General features: G+C 42.7%; 1 protein-coding gene across 3 annotated transcripts in view; it reads right to left on the bottom strand.

Annotated features, from left to right (window-relative positions):
* Window positions 1–25,021, bottom strand: part of LOC140737524 (N-acylethanolamine-hydrolyzing acid amidase-like) — a 37,724-nt gene extending 12,703 nt beyond the window's left edge. For 2 of the 3 annotated variants that reach the window (XM_073063971.1, XM_073063973.1), the window contains exons 1-8: window positions 24,828–25,021; window positions 21,343–21,507; window positions 19,869–19,995; window positions 12,345–12,435; window positions 10,068–10,144; window positions 6,799–6,971; window positions 5,933–5,995; window positions 5,776–5,842 (exon numbers count right to left, since the gene is read on the bottom strand). In XM_073063971.1, coding sequence (XP_072920072.1) covers window positions 5,776–5,842; window positions 5,933–5,995; window positions 6,799–6,971; window positions 10,068–10,144; window positions 12,345–12,435; window positions 19,869–19,995; window positions 21,343–21,507; window positions 24,828–25,006 — 942 coding nt within the window. In that variant the 5' untranslated portion in view covers window positions 25,007–25,021. Of the gene's footprint in view, window positions 1–5,775; window positions 5,843–5,932; window positions 5,996–6,798; window positions 6,972–10,067; window positions 10,145–12,344; window positions 12,436–19,868; window positions 19,996–21,326; window positions 21,508–24,827 lie in introns of all 3 variants that reach the window. The other variant, XM_073063972.1, reaches the window with a different exon arrangement.
* Window positions 25,022–25,633: the final 612 nt, after the last annotated feature.

A 25,633-nucleotide genomic window follows, 5' to 3' on the forward strand; every position in this document is an offset into this window, starting at 1 on the left:
GTGTTGCTCCTCCACCCTGAAGAAGACCTCATTGTGCTACAAGAGGTCTTGGACTGACACATCAACCCACATCTTCTAAAAATCTACCGATTCCCACGCTTATTTTGACTATATCTCTTCCAACCTTATCACCTGTAAAAATACTATTCCCGTTTCTCAGTTCCTTTGTCTCCACCACATCTGTTCCCAGGATGTGGCTTTCCATTCCAGGATTTCAGAGATGTTCTCCTTCTTCAAAGGACAGGGTTTCCCTTCCTCCACCATTGATACTGCCCTCATGCGCATCTCCTCCAATTCCCGAACATCCACGCTCACCCCTTCTTCCAACTGACTTAAGTGATAGAGTTCCTCTTGTCCTTACCTACCATCCCATGAGCCTCCACATCAAACACATCTTCTACTGCAATTTCAAGTGGATCCTACCACCAAACATCTTTACCTGTGTCTCTCTCTCCGCTTTCCACAGGGATTGCTCTGTCTGTGATTCCCTTATCCATTCGTTTCTCCCCACTAAAGTTTGGATTTACAGCAGCTGCAGAATTTCTCATGCTTATGAAATTAATGTTACAGATGCTGTAAACCTGATACAAAGTATAAAGCTGGTGTTATATTTCATCTATAAATGAACCAAAATGGGGGTAATACTCAGCAGTTCAGGCAGCATCCGTGGAGAAAAAAAGCATTTTTCATTTCAGGTCAAAGAGCCATCATGAATGGCTTCCCTGAAGAAAGGTCATATATCTGAAATGTTAACTCTGTTTCTCATTCCACAGATCCTTTCTGATCTGTTAAGTCTTTCTAGTTTTTTTTGTTTTTATTTCAGATGGAAAAACAAAGAAAGAGATTGCATATCAAATTATCTGAGTCCAGCAATTGACTGAATCATGACAGCAAAGAAACAAAGGATGTGGAAATTAGTAGTGAAATTGCTTGCCAATGGTTTGGTTGTTCTTGATTCCAGGAAAAACTACTGGAAGCTCAGGCTTGTGAAACATTCAATGAATGTCCACTTACTTTTTCTGTACATCCTTGATCATATATTGTAGGTGTTGTTTCCTGCACTACTGCTGAACTCGAAAATGTCATAGTTTTTGTTCGTAGTTTCCACACACCGCTCTCACTTTTACATGATCACTTCTGGCTTTTCCCCTCACTTTCTAGATTTCTATGACTCTTTCTCAAACAATAAGCAAGTGACTAATATCTGACAGACTCTCTCAGCTATCTCAAACAAGGTTCCTCCCTGCCCGCCTCTTGTGAAGATCCACTTAATTCTCGCAGTTCCTCAGTCTCCATTGGATCTTCCCTGAACATGAAACTTTCCACACCTCTGCTTTTCGGAATCAGAATCAGGTTTAATATCACTGGCATATGTCGTGAAATTTGTTATCTTTGCGGTAGCAGTATAACGCAATACATAACAAACAAAAAACATGAACTACCATAAGTATATAAGATCAAAAGATATAGGAGCAGAATTAGGCCATTTGGCCCATTTCATCATGGCTGATCCAATTTTCCTCTCAGCCCCAATCTCCTGCGTTCTTCTTCCCCGTATCCCTTCATGCTCTGACCAATCAAAAATCTATCACCCCCCACCTTAAATACAATAAAGACTTGGCCTTTGGCCTCCACAGCTTCCTGTGGGAAAGAATTCCACACATTCACTACTCTCTGGGTTAAAAAAAAAATCCTCCTCATCTCCTTTCTAAAAGGACGTCACTATTTTGAGGTTGTGGCGCCTGGTCTTGGGAAATATCCTTTCCACATCCGCTCTTTCAAGGCCTTTCACCATTTGATAGGCTTCAATTAGGTCCCCCCTCATTCTTCAGAACTGTAGTGAATCTAGGCCCAGAGCCATCAAATGCTCTTCATATGACAAGTCGTTCAATCCTGGAATCATTTGAATCCTCTCCAGATTAAGCACATCCTTTCTAAGATAAGGGACCCAAGGCCTGCTCACAACACTCCATGAGGCCTCACCTCTAAGATTCCCAAATTCTTTTGTACCTCTGTTTGCTCTCCATTTAGAAGGTAGTCAACCCTTTCATTTCTTCTACCAAAGTGCATGACCATACACTTCCTGACTCTGTACTCCACTGGCCATTTCTCCTTCTTCTTCCTTGAGTTTTTATGGCAGTGGCATCCACACTGTTGCATTACTGCAATTGGCCACTTCTTTGCCCATTCTCCTAATCTATCTAAGTCCTTCTGTAGCCTCTCTACTTCCTCAAAACTGCCTTGCAGACTGCATCAGGTTTCCCTCCAGGATTTCCCTGTATTTTGCTGCATTCATTTTACCTTCTTCCATGGCCTGCGGTAATGAAGCATCCCCACAGCATGATGCAGCCACTACCATGCTTCACGGTAGGGATGATGTGTTTTTGATGATGTGCATAAAGTTTAGTCTGATGTCCAAAATGCTCAATTTTGGTTTCCTCAGACCATAGCACCTTCTTCTAGCTGACTTCAGTCACTCACATGCTTCTGGCAAACTAGCTGAGTTTTCGTGTGAGTTTTTTTCAACAGTGGCTTTCTCTTTGCCACTCTCCCATAAAGCTGTGACTGGTGAAGCACCCGGGTAACATTTGTTGTATGCACAGTCTTTCCCATCTCAGCCACTGAAGCTTGTAACTCCTCCAGAGTTGTCATGGGTCTCTTGGTGGCCTCCCTCACTAGTCCACTTCTTGCATGGTCACTCAGTTTTTGAGGACAGCCTGCTCTAGGCAGATTTACAGCTGTGCCATATTCTTTCCATTTTTTGATGACTGACTTAACTGTACTCCAAGGGATATTCAGTGACTTGGAAATGTTCTTGTATCCATTTCCTGACTAGTGCTTTTCAATGAACTTTCCCCCTGAATTGCCTGGTATGTTTTTTGTCTTCATGATGTAGTTTTTGCCAGGATACTAACTCACCAGCAGTTGGATCTTCCAGATACAGGTGTATGTTTACTATAATCAATTGAAACACCTTGGCTGCCCACAGGTCTCAAAAAACAGATCTCCATTTAACTAATTACATGAATTGTTAAACAAATTGGCTGTACCAGTGATGATTGGTGTGTCATATTAAGGGGGGGGGGGGTGAATACTTCTGCAATCAATTACTTTACTTTTTATATTTGTAATTAACTTAGATCACTTTGTAGGTATCTGTTTTCAATTTGACAGAGAAGCGTCTTTCTCTGTTGATCAGTGTCAACAAAGAACAAATTAAACCCACTGTGATTTGATGTTGTAAAATAATAAAACATGAAAACTTCCTGGGGGGAGAATATGTTTTGTAGGCTCTGTAACTCCCTATGCAACACCTTGTTACTTGTCCTATCCATGTCATTGGTACCTACATGGACCATTACATCTGGCTGTACACCTTCCCACCTAAGAATCCTGAGATATCCCAGACCCTAAAACCCGGGAGGCAACATACTATCCAGGAATCCTCTTCTCACCACAGAACCTCCTGTCTGTTCCCCTAATGAATCCCCTATCACCACAGCATACCTCTTCTCCCCCGCCCCTTCCCTTCTGAGACACAAGGCAGACTCAGTGCCTGAGACCTAACCATTGTGATTTCCCTCTGTTAGGCCTACAACCCCCCCTCTAACATATTCCAGAGCAATAAACCTGTTGTTGATGGGGATGGCCACAGTGTTACTTTGCACTGACTCCTTAACCATACTTCCCCTTTCTGACTGTCACACAGTCTCCTATCTTCTACACAGTGGGTATAACTACCTCTCTTATATGTCTTATCTGTCACCCCTTCAGCATCCTGAATGATCCAGAGTTCATTCAGTTCCAGCAGCAACTCGTGAATGCAGATTGTTAGAAGCTGCAGCTGGATAGTCGTCAGGGATTCTGGATGTCTCCCTGTCCTCCCACATTCCACGAGAACAGCAGTCCTCTATCCTGCCTGGAATCTCTTCTTTCCTAACTGCGCAGATATAAAGAAGGGAAGGAGAAAAAAAATTAACCTCAAGCTTTTCTTTTCTCTGACTTAAGCCTCGAAGAGCTAAAGCATCAAGATCTCCGCTGCACTTGCCCCTGCCTTTCATTAACTTGTTCTTGTTAATCAATCACAAATGCAGATTAGTCACTGTCCAAAGCTCTACTACACTGCTGTGACCCACTTGCTGCTGCCCTTTCTACTCGGGCAGTGGACCTGATCGAAATCCCCTCCTCTCAATCTTCCAAAGTCCAGATTGGTCGCTGGACATTGCTGTATGATGCATATAATATATTTTTATATATGTATGTTAATATATACTATAACAATTCCACCCCATGACTTCCTATTCAACAACCAAGAAATATTAAAAATTTTCATCAAAATTCCACCACCAGACATGCCTTCCCTCTCTGCTCCTTGCAGAATTTTGAAGGGATTGTTCACTTTCTGGCTCCCTAGTCCATTCTTCCATCTCGAACAACCACTCATTGTTCTTCCTATGCAACCTTAGAAGATACAGCATCTGCTTCCTATCATCCTGGGACCCAACAGTCCTTGAAAGTGAAGCAGTGTTTGAATTACATTTCTTCCAATCCAATGCACTGCATCTGGTGCTCACTACATGGTCTGCTCCACACTGGAAAAACCCAACACAGTTCTGTTCCCATCACTCTATGGGTTTCCTCCAGATGTTCTGCTTTCCTTCCACATCAAAAACACTGGTTTCAATTGCCACTATAGGTTGACCCTTGTATATAGGTAAGTGTCAAAATCTGGGAGGGATCTGATAGGAATTTGAGGGGAATAAAAATGGATTAATGTAGGATTGATATAAACAGATCCCTGTTTGGGGTGGAGATACGTCTCTACCAAAGAAGAAGTAAGGTGCTCCAACCCTCCACTAACTTGCAGGTCACCCTTGGGCAAGGTGAAGCGCCTGATTAGTCCTTCGATCAGGGTCACAGGATTTCATGGAAGCAGCTGGTGGATGGCCGTATGAGCACCTGGTTCAGATCACAGGTGCTAGTTATGTGATCAGTAACACCAGGCAGATGATCTCAGAATCTATCGATCATGGCTGGGGTCACCTTTCTTGTAAAGACACTGCCCAGAAGAAGGTAATGGCAAGCCACTTCTGTAGAAAAATTTGCCAAGAACAATCATGGTCACCATGATCGCCTACATCATACAACAGGCCACATAATGATGATGATCCATCTAAGAATATGAGACAATGATCCAGAGGTGTGGCAGTTTGAGAATTTGAGTTCAGTTTAAAAGAAATTGAAGTAAAAAGCAGGAAGCAGCAAAAATGACAATGGAACTTTCAAACCCAAACTGGTTCACCAAATCAGGTTAGGACAGCTAATCCACTGTCCTTATCTGCTCTGGCCAATTCCATCACTGCCTTCAAAAATGGCCAAAAAAAACCAGACAACAAATACTGCTTCAAGGGGGAAACTTAACACTTTCTCAGATGGACAATAATTGCTGGCCTTGACAGTGGCATCCACATATCAAATACAACTAAAATTGGTCACTGTCTTGAACAACATCATAAATAATAATGCCAGAGGAAGGAATCAGAGAACTTTCTGTACCTGGGGGGGTCAAAAATGAAAAGGTAAAAGTAATAAAAAGTTCACAAAGAGAAAATGATCTAAATAGTACAATTTATACAAGTACTCCTTTTGGTAGTCACCACCCCAGCCTATGCTTTAATTTCCTTTCACCTTTGATTGATATGTACGTTTACAATTAACATTCATACCTCATCTTGGACTCCAATAATAAATAGAGTTGGAACCACTGGGACTCACCTTGAAAATTGTATTTAGATTGATGTTCTTTTGCGTTGTAGCATTTGGAACACAAATGGCTGGTGTCCTTGAGAAAACAAAACAAACATGTAAATGCAAAAGCTGTATAAGACAGCTGTGCAATGATTTAAAGGTTTGAAAACATGGGAACATTCACCTTCTGTCATCCCATGGAGGTGGAGGTCTCCAATGATCATAGTTCGTCGCTACCCTGTACCATCTATGTAAATGAGGGGAAAAACATAACTTCACCAGGAGATGCTTTCAGAGTTAGATGAATCTAAATAAAAACAACTTATTCACTAATCTGCTGGGAAACAGAACCTGGGTATTAAATTCTCTAAACGCGAACCATTAATACAATTCTTATGGAACAAATGAGTGTGCTGCCTTGATAGACTCCTAACTGTAGCCTGAGCAGCATACTAGGAGATATGGCAAAGATCAACAGCAGATTGGTGTGAGCCCAAGCTGAAATCCCATGATCAGCATAATGTTAGAACAGTGAAAATGCACACGTGGGACTCTATCTGAAGTCCGAGGTTAGAGGTCTCATGGAGGACAAAGAATGCAGTTTGGTTGGTGATGTTTTAAATAGCAAGCTGTCAGGGGAAATGAGGACAAATAAATTTGGTAGATCTGTGAGAAATAATACTTTTTTTCTGACCAGTGAACTTGGAAAATCTAACTGCATGCTAATTTTGTATCTTATGCTAGTGGTTGCTGTGGAGAGTTTTACAGTGGATAGAAGGTGTTAAGATAAATAAAATTCTCACCAAAGGGTCAGGAATTAATTCTTATCTGGAAATATGTGTAAAATTCCTCTAAGCTTTGCCAGTTTTCAATTGCACAGGCCCTATTTCTTTTGGACTTTTGTGAAAGAATTTCTAGGGAAGAATCACCAACAGCTACTTCTAGTAAATATTGTACTTTGCTGGCGGTTCAGCTGAATAAACCATCTAAAAGGAGAATCTCCCCACACATTGCCTGAATCTTAGCATTTTTGTTTTTTTATCCACTTACTGTCCTTTAGTAGACTTCAAAGGCCAGACATCAATAGGCCTTTCAGGTTCCCTTGTAATAATGACACCTTCATTCAGCTTGACTCCACCTAATATGAAGTACACATTTGCAGTGATGGGAGAATAGGACAACTTCTGTAATGCAGCTTGAAAGTCCACAGCTTCTCTAAGAGTCTGAAGAAACAAGAAAAACAGATGTATTTTATTATTAGTTTAGAGATTGTCATTTTCACTCATTGTCAGTTCAATTCCCTCTCCTCACTCCACCTTGCTGACTGTGTGTGACTTCATTAAGAACACATCCAGACAGACAGAAATACTTTATTGATCCCGAGGGAAATTGGGTTTCGTTACAGTTGCACCAACCAAGAATAGAGTAGAAATATAGCAAAATAAAACTAGAAATAATTAAATAATAAGTAAATTATGCCAAGTGGAAATAAGTCCAGGACCAGCCTATTGGCTCAGAGTGTCTGACACTCAGAGGGAGGAGTTTTAAAGTTTGATGGCCACAGGCAGGAATGACTTCCTATGACACTCAGTGTTGCATCTCGGTGGAATGAGTCTCTGGCTGAATGTACTCCTGTGCCTGACCAGTACATTATGAAGTGGATGGGAGTCATTGTCCAAGATGGCATGCAACTTGGACGGCATCCTCTTTTCAGACACCACCGTCAGAAAGTCCAGTTCCACCCCCACAACATCACTGGCCTTGCGAATGAGTTTGTTGATTCTGTTGGTGTCTGCTACACTCAGACTGCTGCCCCAGCACACAACAGCAAACATGATAGCACTGGCCACCACAGATACGTAGAACATCCTCAGTATCATCTGGCAGATGTTAAAGGAACTCAGTCTCCTCAGGAAATAGAGACGGCTCTGACCCTTCTTGTAGACAGCATCAGTGTTCTTTGACCAGTCTAGTTTGTTGTCAATTCGTATCCCCAGGTATTTGTAATCCTCTACCATGTCCACACTGACTCTTTGGATGGAAACAGGGGTCACCGGTGCATTGACCCTCCTCAGGTCCACCACCAGCTCCTCAGTCTTTTTCACATTAAGCTGCAGATGATTCTGCTCACACCACGTGACAAAGTTTCCCACCGTAGCCCTGTATTCAGCCTCATCTCCCTTGCTGATGCATCCAACTATGGCAGAGTCACCAGAAAACTTCTGAAGATGGCAAGACTCTGTGCAGTAGTTGAAGTCCAAGGTGTAGATAGTGAAGAGAAAGGGAGACAGGACAGTCCCCTGTGGAGCCCCAGTGCTGCTGACCACTCTGTCTGACACACAGTGTTGTAAGCGCACGTACTGTGGTCTGCCAGTCAGGTAATCAATAATCCATGACATCAGGGAAGCATCCACCTGCATCACTGTCAGCTTCTCACCCAGCAGAGTAGGGCAGATGGTGTTGAACGCACTGCAGAAGTAAAAAAACATGACCCTCACAGTGCTCACCAGCTTGTCCATATGGGCGTAGACACGGTTCAGCAGATGACATCCTCAACTCCTAGTCGGGGCTGGTAGGCAAACTGGAGGGGGTCTGAGTGTGGCCTAATCATAGGCTGGAGCTGCTCTAGAACAAAGTCTCACCAGGGTCTTCATGATGTGAGAGGTCAATGCCACCGGTCTGTAGTCATTGGAGCCACTGGGGCGCAGCATCTTCAGTACAGGAACGAGGCAGGACGTCTTCCACAGCACAGGAACCCTCTGGAGACTCGGGCTCAGGTTGAAGACATGGTGGTGCTCCACATAGCTGGGGGGCACAGGCCTTGAGTACCCTGGAACTGACACCATCTGGGCCTGCAACCTTGCTTGGGTGGAGACATTTCAGCTGTCTTCTCACCTGTTCAGTAGTGAAGCCCACCGTGGTGGTTTCAGGTGGGGGAAGAGTGTAGTCATGAGAGCAGGGTGGGGGGCTGTGAGGAGGGGTAGGAGGGGAGAGTGGAGTATGTGTTGGTTGGGGGCTGACAACAGATGAATCATGTGGGGGATGGGCAGAGGCCACAGTGTCAAATCTGTTGAAGAACAGGTTAAGACAGACAGACATACTTTATTGATCCCGTGGGAAATTGGGTTTTGTTACAGCCACACCACCCAAGGATTGTGTAGAAATATAGCAATATAAAACCATAAATAATTAAATAGTAATAAGTTAATCATGCCAAGTGGAAATAAGTCCAGGACCAGCCTATTGGCTCAGAGTGTCTGACACTCCAAGGGAGAAGTTGTAAAGTTTGATGGCCACAGGCAGGAATGACTTCCTATGACGCTCAGTGTTACATCTCGGTGGAATGAGTCTCTGGCTGAATGTACTCCTGTGCCTGACCAGTACATTATGGAGTGGATGGGAGTCATTGTCCAAGATGGCATGCAACTTGGACAGCATCCTCTTTTCAGACACCACTGTCAGAGAGTCTAGTTCCACCCCCCACAACATCACTGGCCTTACGAATGAGTTTGTTGATTCTGTTGGTGTCTGCTACCCTCAGCCCTGTTCGTTTATTGGCCCTGTCCACACTGCCTTCAGCTCCTCTGTTGCTAGTTTGCCGGAACCCAGTGATGGTCCTCATCCCACTCCAGACCTCTCTCATGTTGTTCTGCTGGAGTTTCCACTCAAGCTTCCTCCTATACCTGTCTTTAGCTTCCCTGATCTTGGCTTTCAGGTCCCTCTGTATTGTCCTCAGCTCCTCCCTATTTCCATCTCTAAATGCCCGCTTTTTAATGTTCAGGATGGCCTTAATGTCCTTTGTTACGTATGGCATGTTATTTGAATAACAAAGGACAGTTCTTGCTGGAACATTGCAGTGCACACAGAAGTTGATGTAACCAGTAATGCACTCTGTGAGCCCATCAATATCCACTCCATGTGGCTCACAGAGTGCCTGCCAGTCTGTCACCTCAAAACAACCGTGGAGTGCCTCATAAGCCTCTCCCTCCTCACTGTTCTTGAGGTTGCAGGTCCAATGGTTGCAAATACTCATGGTATCATTATCGATGTTCTTAGCAGGCTTGAGTGTATAATCCTGGCTGAAGCTTCAGAGTATTACCAAGGGAGTGTATCATCCAGGGACTGCTGAACTGTCAATGGTACCATCTTTCTAATGAAATGGTAAGCTAAGACCCTCAAATTAGTTTCAAACAATATGTCAGTGTTATTCACAGAAGAGTATCTGTCAACCAACATCAGGAAAGAACTTGCCTTATTGTAAATATATGATGTTGTTCATGAGGGCTTTTTTGTTAATAAAGTCAATGAAAATTACTTACATCTCTAATCACCCAGCTGGGAGAACGATTTCTCTTCAGAAAACTGGCAATTGCAATATTCCACCCCATACCTTTAGCTGAAATGAAATAATAATTACATAGAACTGACTCCAATGTCATGTAAAGGAGACTTGTTTGACTATTCAACCTGACATATTAAAATACAAACAGCAAAAACATAACAGCAGAACCACTGAAGTACTGCATTACTGTTCCTTGGTTCTGTAAAATATTGTACTTACTCAAAGCCAAGAACTGAAATATAATTCAAATAGATGGAAAAAGCAGATATCATACAGTAAATGGCAGGACCTATGGAAGCACTGATGTACAGAGGGATCTTGGAGTGCAAGTCCAGAATGCCATAGAAATGGCAACATGTATGATAGATTAGTGAAGAAGGTATTTGGCATGTTTGCCTTCATTAATAAGGACACCAAGTGTAAAAATCTGTAAGTTATGTTGCATCTGTGCAAAAGTTTAGTCAGGCCACATTTGAGGTATCATAAACATGAGCATCCACATCCAACACATCATCCTCTACAACTTCTGCCATCTCTAAAGGGATTTTATCACTAAACATACCTTTGTCTCCTCACCCACCCTGCTTTCCATAGGGATCAATCGCTCCCTCCATGATTCCCTTGTCCATTCATCCTTCCATGCTAATCTCCCTCCTGTCACTTATCCCTGCCAGCTGCCTCTCCTACATTATAAATTGGGGGACCACTTCTTCGAGCACCCCCTCTCCATTGACCTAAAGCAGAACTACCTGGTGGTCAAACATTTTAATTTGATTCCTATTCTTGTTCCGACATGTCAATCCATGGCCTCTCTTGTGCCAAGATGAGGCCACTCTCGGGGTGGAGCAGCAACACCTTCTATTCCATCTGTGTAGCCTCCAACCTGATGGCATAAATATTGATATCTGCATCCAGTAAAATAAATACCCTCCCCCTCCCCTCTTCTTCTATTTTCCACTCTGGTCTCTTATCCCTTCTCACCTGGCTATCATTTCCCCTGGATCATTTCCTTCTTTCATTTCTCCAATGGTCCACTCTCTTCTCCTATCAGATTCCTTCCAGTCCAGCCCTTTATCTTTCCTACCCACCCCAGTTTCACCTATCAATTTCTAGCTGGTCCACCTTCCCTTACCCCTGCCTTTTTATTCTGGCATCGTCCCCCTTCCTTTCGGTCCTGAAGAAGGGTGTCAGACCAAAATGTTGACTGTATATTTGTTTCCAAAGATGCTGCCTGATCTGCTGAGTTCCTTCTGGAGATTGTGTGTGTTGCTTCAAAGTATCATATATAGTTCTAATCAACACATTATAGGAAGGATGTGAAGGATTAGGTATTGAAGATGTACATAGGATATTGCCTGGATTGGAGTGTGTTGGCTATAAGGAGAGATGGGACAAACTTGTGTTGCTTTTGATGGAGCACTAGAAGCTGAGGGGGTGACCTAATAGAAGCAAATAAAATTAAGATAAGCATAGATGAAATAGATAGTCAGAGCCCTTTTTCCAGGGAGAAATGTTCAATATTGGAGATCATATTTTATAGGTGAAGGGGGAAAGTTTATACAAAGAATGGTGGGGATATGGCAGAAATGGATATGATGGTAATGTTTAAGAGGCATTTAAACACATGAATAAGCTGGGAAAAGAGGGCTATAAGACAGTGAAGGCAATGGGATTTGATTAGCTGGGATTAAGATTCGCATTGTAGGCCAACAAGCTTGTTCCTGCACTATACTACTTTCTGGTCTATTTTGGTCTCAAAGTTCTCAAGACACACAAAGCAGAATTCTTAACATTTAACAAAACCTATTGGAACCGTGGTAAATCAGGACATATCCACCGAGAGAGAATTGGCAGTTGCCTGCAACAAATAAGTGCAGTTGGTTGGAAAAATATCTACTATACACATTTAATTGTTTTGATGCTTTTGGCATGACTACATTTAAAAGGCAACTGCGACCTGAATTGAAATGTGTAGACCTAGCATTGTTAGTAGCAACTGGAAATAATGCCATCTTTATATTTTGATTTTATATTTTAGTTACAACTAATGAAAATCCTCCCACACTGAGAGGAGTGGAAATTCTTTTAGAGCATAATGGAATGAAATCTACTTGGCAATTGAGGCTAATTCATATAACTCTAATCAACTTGTCAAATTTATCAAATACTAGATGAAGCTTATGGTATTGAGTTTACATAGCACTAATTCTAATGAGTAGGTTTATCAAGACAAGAATAACAAAGTTCAACGCACCTCTTTCATTTGCTGTAATGGAAAACTTATTTGGTTTTTGCCCAGTCCATAAACCTACAAAACCAAGGAATGTTGTCCCTGTGTAAACAATCTGAATTTTAAAAAGGGACACAGTTAAGACTTTGGCAGCAAGGAAAACAGCATTAAATTGTAGGATATAAGCAATCAGAAAATATAATCAAAACCAGCTCAACAGCATGTCGGAAAATATTCCAGTATACAGGTGTCCCCTACTTTACGAATGTTCACTTTACGCCACTTCATTTTTATAAGGGACCTATATTAGTATCCTGCTTTCGCATTACAAAGAGCATTTTTGCTTTTATGAAAAATTTTCCCATATAAATTAATGGTTCTTTGCTTTACGCCATTTTGGCTTAAGAAAAGTTTCATAGGAACGCTCTACCTCTGTAAAGCGGATGGGGGGGGGCACCTGTAGATTAAAATAATTTTCACAAGAGATGGTCTCAATTAAAAGGAGTGTTGGCGAAAATGGACAAGAGTTGTATTACATCTAAGTACACTTTATTCCTCTAGCAAACAAATGGTGACATTGTTTATAAGACCATAAGACATAAGAGCAGAATTAGGCCATTTGGCCCATTGAGTCTGCTCTGCTATTCAATACAGCTGATCCTTTTTTTCTCCTCCTCAACATCATTTCCCAGCCTTCTCCCCGTAACCTTTGATGCCATGTCCAATCAAGAACCTATCAATCTCTGCCTTAAATACACCCAACAACCTGGCCACTACAGTGGCTCATGGCAACAAATTCACCACCTTCTTGCTAAAGCAATTTCTCTGCATCTCTGTTTTGAATGAACACCCTTCTATCCTGAGGATGTGCCCTATTGTCCTAGACTCTCCCACCATGGGAAACATCTTTTCCACATCTACTCTGTCTAGACCTTTCAACATGCAAAAGGTTTCAATGAGATCCTCCCTCATACTTCTAATTTCCAGTGAGTACAGACCCAGAGCCATTCCTTGTCTGATAACCCTTTCATTCCTGTAATCATTGTTGTGAACCTCCTCTGGATCCTCTCCAATGCCAGCACATCTCTTCTAGGATGAAGAGCCCAAAACTGTGCGCAATACTCAAGGTGAGACCTCACCAGTGCCTAATAAAGCCTCAGCACCAAATCCCTGCTCTCATATAAAGCCTGCTCTCACAGGCAGGTGCCCGGGAAGAACAACCATGTCAGAAGGTCTGGAGGTGGGAAGCCGGTCCATCTGCGGGGGCTGTGCGACTTCCATTAGAGAATCCAGGTAAAATGGACAAGCTTGAGACGATCCACATAAAAACTATCCGGGATACCTCCAGAGTCCAGTGTAAAAAAACTTAACCCCCATTTCCACAAGCGGAACGGGCCACAGAGGACCCGTAACTCATAAACACATACTTCATCTCCTAGAGACCCGGCAAGAGGCGCGACCACGGCTGGCCATGTTGCATTGTGGGCACCAGAGTGAAAGTTCTGGCGCTGTCCAGAGAAGCTGCCCGCCGCTGTGAAGTGTACCGTGGATGTTGGGAGAAACTCTCCTGGCACCCGCAGGGATTGCTCGAAAATGACCTCCGCAGAAGAGGGCTGAAGGGCCGCCTTCAGGCCCAACATGACCCACGGCAGTCTGTCCATGCACGGAGAGCGGCTGTCACTGAACGGTGTAACCACTCGCACAGGCCATCGGCCTGAGGGTGATAAGCCGTGGTCCGGTGCAGTTTGACCCCCAAATCACGGACAACCACCCACCAAAGCCCGGACATAAGCTGCATCCGTCGGTCTGAAGAGACATCTGACGTGACGCGGTGCCAAACTGAGTGAACCGCGCGCTACCGCCGCGGCCGAGATGGACGACAGCGGCACTGCCTCCGGCCCGCCAATGTGTTGTCCTACCAACAATGGCGAGGAGGTGAGTAAACCTGCGGAGACGGGACAGGGGTTAACGGGCCAACCAAATCCACATTCGCCTGGATTTCGCCAAATCCGAAATGCCGCGCAGGGACCATGAAAGGAGCCTTGGCGCGTCAATGCACCTTCCCGCGTTGACATGGCCAAACAAGCAGTCAGTCCCTACCACCCTTCTTTAGCCTGCGCGGTGGTGAGAAAGCCCGTGGATCACGTCGAAAATGCACCGCTGGGGTCACCCCCGTCGAACCTGCACGCTCGGGTCCGAAATCTGATCTGTCGCCATCGGAGCGTAGTACACACCCAAATGGACAGCACCAGTGAGGGGCCAGGAAAGGCAGACAGTCAGCCACAAGGTTGCACTTCCCCGCGACGTACTGGATCACCATGGTGAACTCTGAAATAAAAGAAAGATGGTGCTGCTGTCACGCAGACCAAGGGTCAGAGACCTTAGTCATGGCAAATGTTAGACAAGTACAGGTTGAGAAGCTCATGGTCAAATGTGCTGTACTTGTGCTCGTAGGGGAAAAGCTGACGGCTAAAAAAGCTTGCTGAATAGTGCTGATCAACTGCTCATGCACCATCCAATCCGACACATCAGCGGTAAGAGCAACCAGTGTGTCTGGGAGGAGTTACGCCAGCAGTGTTGCATTACACAATGCCTGCTTAGTATCTGAGAACACCTTGGAACTTTCTTATGTCCAGTCCATGACATGCTTGGCCACTCTGCCCTTAAGGGCCTCGTAGAGGGGGCACAAGAGCTGAGCCACTTTGGGGACAAAACTGTGATAAAACTTCACCATGCCCAAAAATTCCTGCAGGGCCTTAACAGTGACTGGCCAAGGGAAGCGCTTTATGGCCTCAACTTTAGCCGACAGGAGTACTGCCCCTGCTGCATTGATGTGGTGTCCGAGGAAATTGACCGCGAACAGCCCAAACTGGCACTTCATTGGGTTGATGATAAGACTGTGCTGACTAAGGCGTTCAAAAAGGGTTCTCAAGTGTTAGAGATGTTCACCCTTAGAAGAGCTGGCTACCAAAATGCCATCTAGGTTAACAAACAGGAATGGCAAATCCTTGAGAACATTGTCCATGAGATGCTGAAAGGTCTGGGCTGCAATCTTCAGCCCAAATGGCATTCAAAGGAACTCAAACAAATCAAACAGTGTAATAACGCTGGTTTTAGGAATGTCACTCAGGTGGACCTGGTTATAACCATGAACGAGATCCACCTTTGAGAAAAAAACTTTTCCTTCCAGGTGGGCAGAGATATCCTGGATGTGCGGGATTGGGTATTGGTCAGGGGTTGTGACATTGTTGAGGTGTCGGTAATTGCCACATGGACATGGCTTTCACATGACATGGAAAGGGGAAGCCCATAGACTGCTGGACTGCCTGACGATGCCAAGTGCTCCATGCCGTCAAACTCAGCCTTGGCGATAGCTACCTTCTCTGGATTGTGGTGCCTGGGTGAAAAGGTGGCCGGTGGTGAGGATGTGGTGCTCTACCCTATATTTAGCAGTGGAGGAGGAAAAGGTGTACTCAGTCAGGTCTGGGAACTCAGCAAGGAGGTGGAGGAAATCATCAGGGGTGGAAAGGATGCTGGACTTTGAAGTGCCGGTGGGGCTGAGTGTGCCGGAGAGGGAGTAGAAAGTCTCTGCGTTGATGAGGCGCTGGTTCTGGATGAAAAAGAGAAGGCTGTTGGCACAGAGGAAGTTGGCCCCCAGCTGGTTGTGTAGACACCGCTGCTAACACAAAATTCTAGCATGACTTCTAACTTCTGAAGCACAATGCCATCTCACATTCACCAAAAGTCCGGATGGCACTGCTGTTCGCAGCCTCGAGAGACGGTCCATATTCCCCAGCTTGTATGTCCAATTTTGATGTGGGCAGGATGCTCACCTGAACGCCTGTGTCATAGAGGAAGTGGTGCTCAGAAACAGAGTCTGATCTGCAGACACCCATAGCAGTTAATGGGCACCGGCTGTTCTGTTTCTCAATTCCTTGAAGCTGCAGGGTGCGTGGCATTTCTTAGCTCTTGTCCCAAACCACGCATTTTAGAAACCGGGTAGGAGACCATTGTTGAGCCACGGCGAATGTCTCGTGTTCAAGTGGTAGCAAAACAGTGAATACGCCTGTCTCCATTGTCGCACAGGCCCTCTTGGTGACAGAAAACACCTTGTTAGTCTCTCTCACTAGAGCCCAGAGGTTTTTGAGGGGAGAGCCACCCAGAGCCGATTGGACCTCACCTATTAGTTGTTGCAGGAAAAACTCTCTGAAGATGAAACACAGCTGATGTCCACCAAGGAGGGACAACATGTGGTCCATCAACTTCGATGGCTTGGAGTCACCTAAGCCAGGCAGTGAGAGGAGCCAACAGGCGCACTCAGACTTGGAAAGTTTAAAGGTCTCCAGAAGGAGTTGCTTAAGAGTCTCGTACCTGCTGACGTCTGGTGGTTGCTGCAGGACGCTCATCACTCTAGTCACCTTAGAGTTACCTAATGCTGCGACATCGTCGTACTATTTTGTGCCGTCTTGTGAGATTCCCTGCACTGTAAACTGGGCCTTTGCCTGAATGAACCAGATGTCAGCATGTTCCTGCCAGAATCCAGGAACCTTGAGAGCAACAGCGTTTGTGGTCATGATTGTAAAATGAGTGAAATCACTCCGGAATCGTCCGGAGGAGCATTGGGGTCACCAATGTGATAAGAAAAACCCACCCCCAAAACATAATAATATACAACATAACATGTAACATACACAGCAAACTTAACCCTCAACAGTCTGGGTGAATTCTGCCTGATGAAATTAAGGAGTCTCTACAATATCATATTAACATTAAGTTTTGTAATATCTTGGTATTTATCTAATTCCATCTCTGCAACTATGAAGCTGTAAATGTAACAATTTCCAGCTTAACAAAGTCATGCATATAAGCATTTTCTCTTTCAATATTTTTATTAATTTTCTGTATAGAAGAATACAGAGTACAGTAACATATATAAGTAAAAAATAGATTAAATATTATCAAATACATTATATTTGAATCACACTTGGAATCTCATTAGCCTGTATTCATGTAAGTTAAATTAAATTGTAATATTGAAATGTGGTAATTTTATTATACAAACAAAATAATCTAATCTCACTACCAAGACTGAAGCTGTTTGGTAAAGAAAGAAAAAAGGAAAACAAAAACCCTTATCATATAGTGAAATATGTTATTAGCCAACATCTGTACTTTAAGAGCAAATCAAAGGTTTGTTAAAAAGCATTTTAACAACAAAAAGATTATCTTAATTCTATATATGATGGTGTTAACCATGCTAAACAAATAAACCTGAGATGAAATTGAGATTTGCAAGAAAGGATTCTACAGATATGTCAAGACCAGGATTGCAAGGGACAAAATTGGTCAGAATGGTAACCTATACGTGAAGGCAAAAGGGATTGGGGAGATCTTAAATGGATTTTTTGCTTCTGTATTTACTCGGGATATCGATACAGAGTCTTCAGGAGTGAGGTCATGGACGTAATACTGATTACAGAGGAGGAGGTCTCCAGGGCCTGACAAGATATTCACTCGGACCCTGTGGGAGGCAAGTGCAGGAATTGCAGGGGCCTTAGCAGAGATATTTAAGTCATCCTTAGTGATGGGCGAGGTGCTGGAAGATTCGAGGATAGTTAATGTTATTCCGCTGTTTAAGAAAGGCTCTAAAACTAAACCAGGAAGTTATAGACCAATAAGCCCTACATCAGTATGGGAAAGTTATTGGAAGGTATTCTAAGGGACTGGATATATGAGTACTTGGATAGACGGACTGATTAAGGATAGTCTGCATGGCTTTGTGTGGTAGATCCTGTCTAAACAATCTTTTAGAGTTTTTCGAGGAAGTTACCTGGAAAGTTGATGAAGGCAAGGCAGTGGATGTTGCCTAAATGGACTTTAACAAGGCATTTTACAAGGTCCTGCATGGGAGGTTGATCAGGAAAGTTCAGTCACTTGGCATTCAGGATGAGGTAGTAAATTGGATTAGACATTGGCTTTCGGCAGAAGCCAGTGGTAGTAGATGGTTGCCTCGGACTGGAGGCCTGTGACAAGTGGAGTGCAGCAGGGATTGGTGCTGGGTCCATTGTTGTTTGTCATCTATATCAAAAACCTGGATGATAATGTGGCTAATGGGATCAGAAATTTGCAGATGACACCAGTATTGGGGGTGTAGTGGACACCAAGAAAGACTATCAGAGCTTGCAGCGAGATCTGATCCAGCTGGCAGATGGAATTTAATGCAGACAAGTGCGAGGTTTTGCTCTTCGGCAGGACCAGTTAGGGTAGATCTTACACAGTGAATGGTAGGGCACTGAGGAATGTGGTAACACAAGGAGATCTAGAAATACAGGTCAATAATTCATTGAAAGTGGTGGCACAGGTAAATATGTTCGTAAAGAAAGTTAATGGCACATTGGCCTTCATAAATCAAAGTAGTGAGTACAGGAGATGGGATGTTATGTTGAAGTTGTATAAGACACTGGTGAGGCCTAACTTAGAGTATTGTGTGTAGTTTTGGTCACTTACCTACAGGAACAATGTAAATAAGTTTGAAAGAGTACAGAGAAAATTTACAAAGATCTTGCTGGGTCTGGAGACCTGAGTTATAAGGAAAGATTGAATAGGTTAGGACTTTATTCCTTGGAGTGCAGAATACAGAGAGGAAATTTGATGGAGGTATACAAAATTATGAGGGGTATAGATAGAGTAAATGCAAGTAGTTTTTTTCCACTGAGGATGGGACTACAACTAGAGGTCATGGGTTAAGTGTGAATGGTCAAAAGTTTAAGGAGAACATGAAGGGAAACTTCTTCACTCAGAGGGTCATGAGAGTGTGTAATGAGCTGTCAGTACAAGCGCATGTGAGCTCAATTTCAATGTTTAAGAGAATTTGGATAGGTACATGGATGGGAGGGGTGTGGAGGGTTATGGTTTTAGTGCAGCTTGATGGGATTAGGCAGTTTAAATAGTTCGGCAGGCACTAAATGGGCACAAGGACCTCTTTCAGTGCTGTACTTTTCTATGATTTACAGATCAATTCATCAAACTAAATGACTACAATGTAACAGTGTGGTATTAACAGTGCAATATTTTCAGACTGCTCAAATTTAGGTTGATTTATATTTATATTTTATTATGTGCAACACACACAAAATGCTGGAGGAACTCAGCAGGCCAGGCAGTATCCAGGAAAAGAGTACAGTTGCCATTTCAGGCCGAAACGTCAACCCTACTCTTTTCCTAGATGCTGCCTGGCCTGCTGAGCTCCTCCAGCATTTTGTGTGCGTTGCTCAGATTTCCAGCATCTGCAGATTTTCTCTTGTTTATATTTTATTACTTGGTTTAACATCACAAAATATCTTATCTTATCTGTGCTTATCTTATTGTTTCAAATGTCTTATCACTGGAAACAGAGCTAGCTTTTCTAAAGATAAGCACAGAAATATTCAAAATATTAGAAAATTGTAAACACAGATTTTATCCCACTACATCAAATCTGGATATTCCAGCAATTTAAAAGGTTACATTTCTTTTCTATTTATTGTTTTAATTAATGTATGCACCTACCTGACCACTGCTTACAAATTGCACGTCAACTGTGATAGCCGTTAAAATATCAGTAAATGCGTAGTCCATATTTCTACCATGGTAAATCTTTCCTGCTGAGTCTTCTGCGACAATACTGGTGCAATATCTGTGAGCAATGACACATCAGCTCAAAGACACATCTGCTGGTATTGTCCAAAAATTGGGTTTGCAGCTTCACTTATTGTCTGGATTCCCCCTGTATATTGGTGGAATCCTGGAGAGTGATTACAAGACATCAGTTCATCATATCAGGCACAGCTGACATGCAGTTGAAGCTGCACCCCCAGAGCTCTGAACTTTGACATGCTTTGACAGAAGACAAGGATGAGAATTATCTCGTAACCTGTCAGAGCTGTTAAAGAATTTAAGTTGTTTTTGTTTCTGATTGTCAGAGACATTCAAAATCTACCAAACTATTAATTAATAACAGCAAAACAGTGCACTAAAAACACAAAAGAAATCCACAAGTCATTGCAAACAGAACTTCCTTATTTTGCAGGCCAAGCTCAAGACAGGCTACGAGGTGAGGGCAGTATACTGTTACTCAGTAGATGAGACTCCAAGCCAGAGACACAAAGCCAGGCATAAGCTTGGAGAAGAATGTATCTCCAGGGAATCCAACTAAAATTAGGGTTCACCACTGGACTCCAAGTGGAAACAATTGACGGAGCTTAGTGACTGATGTGGCAATATCTGTTGCTCAGTAAGCTCTGGATAGTTTCAGGATTTACTTCACTGTGAATGGCTGTAGTCAGGTGGTTCATTTTGGAACTCTGGTCGGAGCCAGCAAGATTCACCTCAGTCACCAAGGTTATACCTTAAACTCTTCACTGGGAGGCATGAACTGAAGGCGATATTAGGATGACTAGTCAGAAGCCAGTCCAAAGAGGCGGGTTTAATAAAAAGATCTTAAAGGAGGTGAGGATGCTGAAATGTCTGGGTAGAATATACAACTAATGCTGGGGTTGGAGAGAATATTGCACACCAGGATTCCAATATAGTGTCTATTTTACTCACTGTTCCAGATCCCATTTTGCTTTGGGAGCTCAGAACTACTTTTCTGTAAGCTTGCCAATAAAAGGATGAGGGAAGTATGTAATAGTTGCTTATTGTTTGATTCAGTTTTATTGCTGTTAATCCATTTACTGTATATGAAATAGTTTAATGCTGGTGTTAACATAATACTATTTGGAGATTATGTCAGCCTAGAACTCATAATACACCTTTCTTAAATATTACGTTGTTGTGTATATTCTCTCAGGCCATTATTTTTACCTTACATGTTATAGCTTACCTTTTTATATGATGTCAACAAAAAAAAACAGTGACCTGAAATAAATTGTGTCTCAATGTATATTGGTACAAATTGTGATCTACTTGGATTGCAGTATTCAACTATATGACTATCCTCATAAAATAAAATAAAGAAGCTAATACCTCAAGGAGCACATACCCAGAAGCTTCATAGGCAAGATTGATAAGAAGTCCTTCTCCAAGATTTACACCAAGGAATTTACAGATTCCTTCGATTTCTCCTCGATAGGGCTCTGGTAATAAATACTTCAGTATGGGTGCTAGCCAGTTAATAACATTAGTCACCCATTTTGGAACAACAGAGCTGTAAGTTAAAAGTACATTTGATTTGAGCATATTTTCATTATTTTTACTAAAACAGCTAAGAAATAAGCCTAACAAATGAATAATCATATGAATGAAACAGAACAGCTTTCTCATTTTTCAGTTTTCTCTATGCTGCCAATAGTAATCACAATGAAATGTTGCTCACGTTCATACTAAAGTTTTCTCTTTGCTCTGGTCTAACATTAGGAAAGGTTCACAGCATTGATGGTGATGATGCTTCTTGCAGTGTTATGTGCTTAACATATTTAAGTTGTCTATGTTCTCCCAAATTCTCTCAAAACAACATAAAATATGGACTAAAGTAATATCTATGTGCCAATTGTCTTATAAAGACAAACATAAAGTACATTTAGCATAAATGTCCTAGAGTGAAGCAAGAGATTAAAAAAGTATGAATAATCTGGTCTTCAAAAGTAGATTAGTGGTGACAGCCAATAAAAAGTGAAAATGCAATTATGAAATTTAAATATGGGCAGTGAATATAAAAGCAAGTGGATGATAATGAATCTGTGTAAAGGTTGAAGACACTTGAAACTTTGTGCAATTTTGGACATTATATAATGGCAAAGACAATGAAATCCAGTTTTGTAGCTTTACTAACCATATCCAAAAATTCAAAAATATTATAGTGAGAGACTTGAAAACTATCACTATAATCACAAGAATAGCTAGATTCTTTAGTAAGCCCTTCTGGATGTGTTCAATGCAACTAAAATAACTGAGTGCAAATAGTGAATCGTTATTTCTCCTGGCTGGCAAATTGATAATTCAGCATAAGACACAAGGGGGTGATGGTGCTGGAATTTGGAGGGATCTCACTTGAAATTTCAACTGTCCATTTCCCAATGTTGATGCTATCTGACCCACTGAGTTCCTCTAGTGCTTTATGTGTAATTAAGCATGCATTTTGGGTGTGGTGCAAAAATTAGTGGAATACAGTGTGCAGTCACAAGTGATGATTAGAGCTAATTAAGATGAATTAGCATTTTTCAAGACAAAATAATACCAAATATAAATAAGAACAGGTTAACTGAAACAGCAATATTGTGCCTTTATATCTTCTTTTCACCATGCAATCAAACTGAAGCTGACCATGAATCAACTATCTTACAGAAGAATTCAATTCAATGTAGATAAATTATTCTATTTCTAATCCTAAATTTATGCTCCCTTACAATCAATTCACTAATTAATGTAAATAAGAGTTCACTGTTTACCTTCTCACTTTTTCATAATTTTAATTACAATTATCATTGCTTCAGTAATCATTAGACTGCAAAAGTCTACTGGAAGCAGGGTCAGGCAACATTTGTGGAGGAAATGGATAGTAAGCATTTGTGGATGAGATCCTCCATCACCTTCTCCAGCAATTTGATACTTGCTCTAGATTCCAGCATCTCTGTAGTCACCTGTTTCAGTAATAGAAAGGTAGATGCTTCTGATAAACTCTCACAATGCTCCACTAGCCAATACTATCGGGCTGTGACCTGTAGCACATTCAGCAGAGAGGTGGCTCCCCACACAAGCACCCTGTGTTCCTGTTCTGCCCCTGTGCTTGCTGATACCGGCTGGTCCCTTCTTTTTGTTTTGTTTCCCTTATTACTTCATACAGCACAGAAACAGATGTTTTCATGCCAACCATTCATACTAGTCCAATTTTCCAGCTCTTCACCTGTAGCCATATGAGCCTTGACAATTCAATACTCATCTGGGATTGAGAAGATCACTTGAATTCTTAAGGCATAAAAGAGCACTGCCATGTACTCTGCCTTCGTTATCCCCTTGAGCAGAGTGTATCAGATACCAAGCACCTTCTGGATGAAAAAAATTCTTCTTCCAATCTTCTCTAAGTCTCTACCACCTCATCTTAAACTCGAGCCCTCTGATTTTATACACCTCTGCTATGGGGAACACTTTCTGACCATCCACTGTGTATAAGGCATGGAAGCAAATTAGGCCATTCAGCCAATCCAGTCCTCTTCGGCATTCGATCATGGCTGAATTATTATCCCTCTCAACACCATTCTTCTGCCTTCTCTCTGTAACATTTGATGCCCTAACTAATCAAGGACCTGTCAAACTCCACTTCAAATATATTCGATGACAGCTTCCACAGCTGTCTGTAGCAATGAATTCCACAGACTCCTCCGTCATTTTTCTAAACTCCAGCGATCACAGGTCCTGAGCCACCAACAACTCCCATGTTTCATTCCGAGAATCATTCTGGTGAATCGCCTTTGGACCGTCTCCAATGCAGGCACATCTCTTCTTAGATAAGGGGGCAAAAACTGCTCACAATACTCACGACGGTCTGACCATTGTTTTAAAAAGCCTCAGCATCACATCCTTGCTTTTATAAAGGCCTGAACAGATTATATATGGCAAAGTTATTTCCCATTTACTTATTTACTTATTGAAATACGGTAGGGGATTCTAGGACAAGACGGGTTGACTTCAGGATTGAAGGATTTAGAACAGATGCGGAGAAATTACATTAGTCAGAGGGTGGTAAATCTGTGGAATTTGTTGCCATGAGCGGCTGTGTATGCCAAGTCACTAGGAGTATTTAAGGCAGATATAGATAGGTTCTTGATTAGCCAGGGCATCAAAAGGTATGGGGTGAAGGCAGGGGAGTGGGGACGACTGGAAGAATTGGATCAGCCTATGATTGAATGGTGGAGCAGACTCGATGGGCTGAACGGCCTACTTCTGCTCCTATGTCTTATGGTCTTAGTTTCTAGTCCTCCTGAAATGAATGCTAAAATTGCACCTGTTAAATGCGCTGGAATCCACCCTCATACTTCTGGTAAACTCCAGGGACCCAGTACTCACGCTCTAGTGAAACTATTTCCGACACTCCCTTTAAACTTGTGAGAAAAATTTAAATTCTGCTCTGTAATATCTTAAAGTGCAGAGTTAAAATTGTGTTGGTGTGTTTATTAAGAACATTCACATTAGCTCCCAGAATGCTGGGTTAACGGAGTTTTAACAATGTTAAAGTTTTAACATACCCTCTCTGCTCTTCTCTGCCCCAGTAAAGAGGTATCGGGATTATCTTCCTAACCACCTTATCTACTTGTGCCGCTGCCTTCCAGAGATCCTTGGACTTTGTCCCTTATTACTTACCATTTCTTGAGTTGCTGTCATTCATTGCCAATGCCCTAATTTCCCTCCAAAGTGCATCACCTCATCATTTCTCAACATATTTTACCCGCCGTTGCAAAGAGGGGCAAGGGGGAGGGGGAGGGGGAGGAGGGGGTTTTTGCCTTTGCCAGTGGTTGTGCTAAGCTTACCCACCTGACGATTTGTTGCGTGTAATTCCTCAGCTGAGCAGCGTCGTATTTTCGGAGCACCGGTTCCCAGCGCTGGCTGGGCGTCACGTCCAGGCTCACGTTAAAACGCGGGGCTGGCGAATCGCCCCTCGCTGCAGCCAACAAGCCCAACAGTAGTAACAGTAACTGCACGGACACATGCATCTCGCTTAGCAGTCGTTGGAGCGAAGACAGAGTGGTGGTTAAATAGGGAACAGCTACTCAGTGCCCACAACAGGAAGTCCAGCCTCTTCCTGATAAACTCAGAAATAACTGAATCATCACCCCGGAGCAAGAACTTTGCACCAATCTTCATGTGTTTCCCCAGCAGATCATCGCCGGCACCACACAGAGTGCACTCTGCTAACGAGGTCCCTCTCTCGTAAATTCCCCTCGACAGGCTTCCTTGGCCCATTTAGATCTGCACAGTATACATACACCCTGGAAGGTAGAGGAATGAGATGTTTTACAACTAGACCAGAGCTGAGAGTGTATGTTCAGTTTATTTGATGACTCCAAAATTACATAAGAAACAGGAACTGAAAGCCATGGAGCTCCCGAAGCCAGTTCTGCTATTATGTAATTTCACAGCTGGTACAGTCTTGGCCTCAGAAACACAATACTCCTCTCCCCAGTCTCTTTGACTCCCTTATAACTCAAATATAGTCAGAGATCCCGCAGCACAGATCTCTGGGAGAGAAAATTCCAAAGATTCATGATCTTCTGGGAGAAGACATTTCACACATACATTGAAAAGGTATTAATTTCTGTTTTACTCTCTGTATATCAGTA

Source organism: Hemitrygon akajei, chromosome 13 (assembly GCF_048418815.1).
Source record: "Hemitrygon akajei chromosome 13, sHemAka1.3, whole genome shotgun sequence".
Taxonomy (NCBI): Eukaryota; Metazoa; Chordata; class Chondrichthyes; order Myliobatiformes; family Dasyatidae; genus Hemitrygon; species Hemitrygon akajei.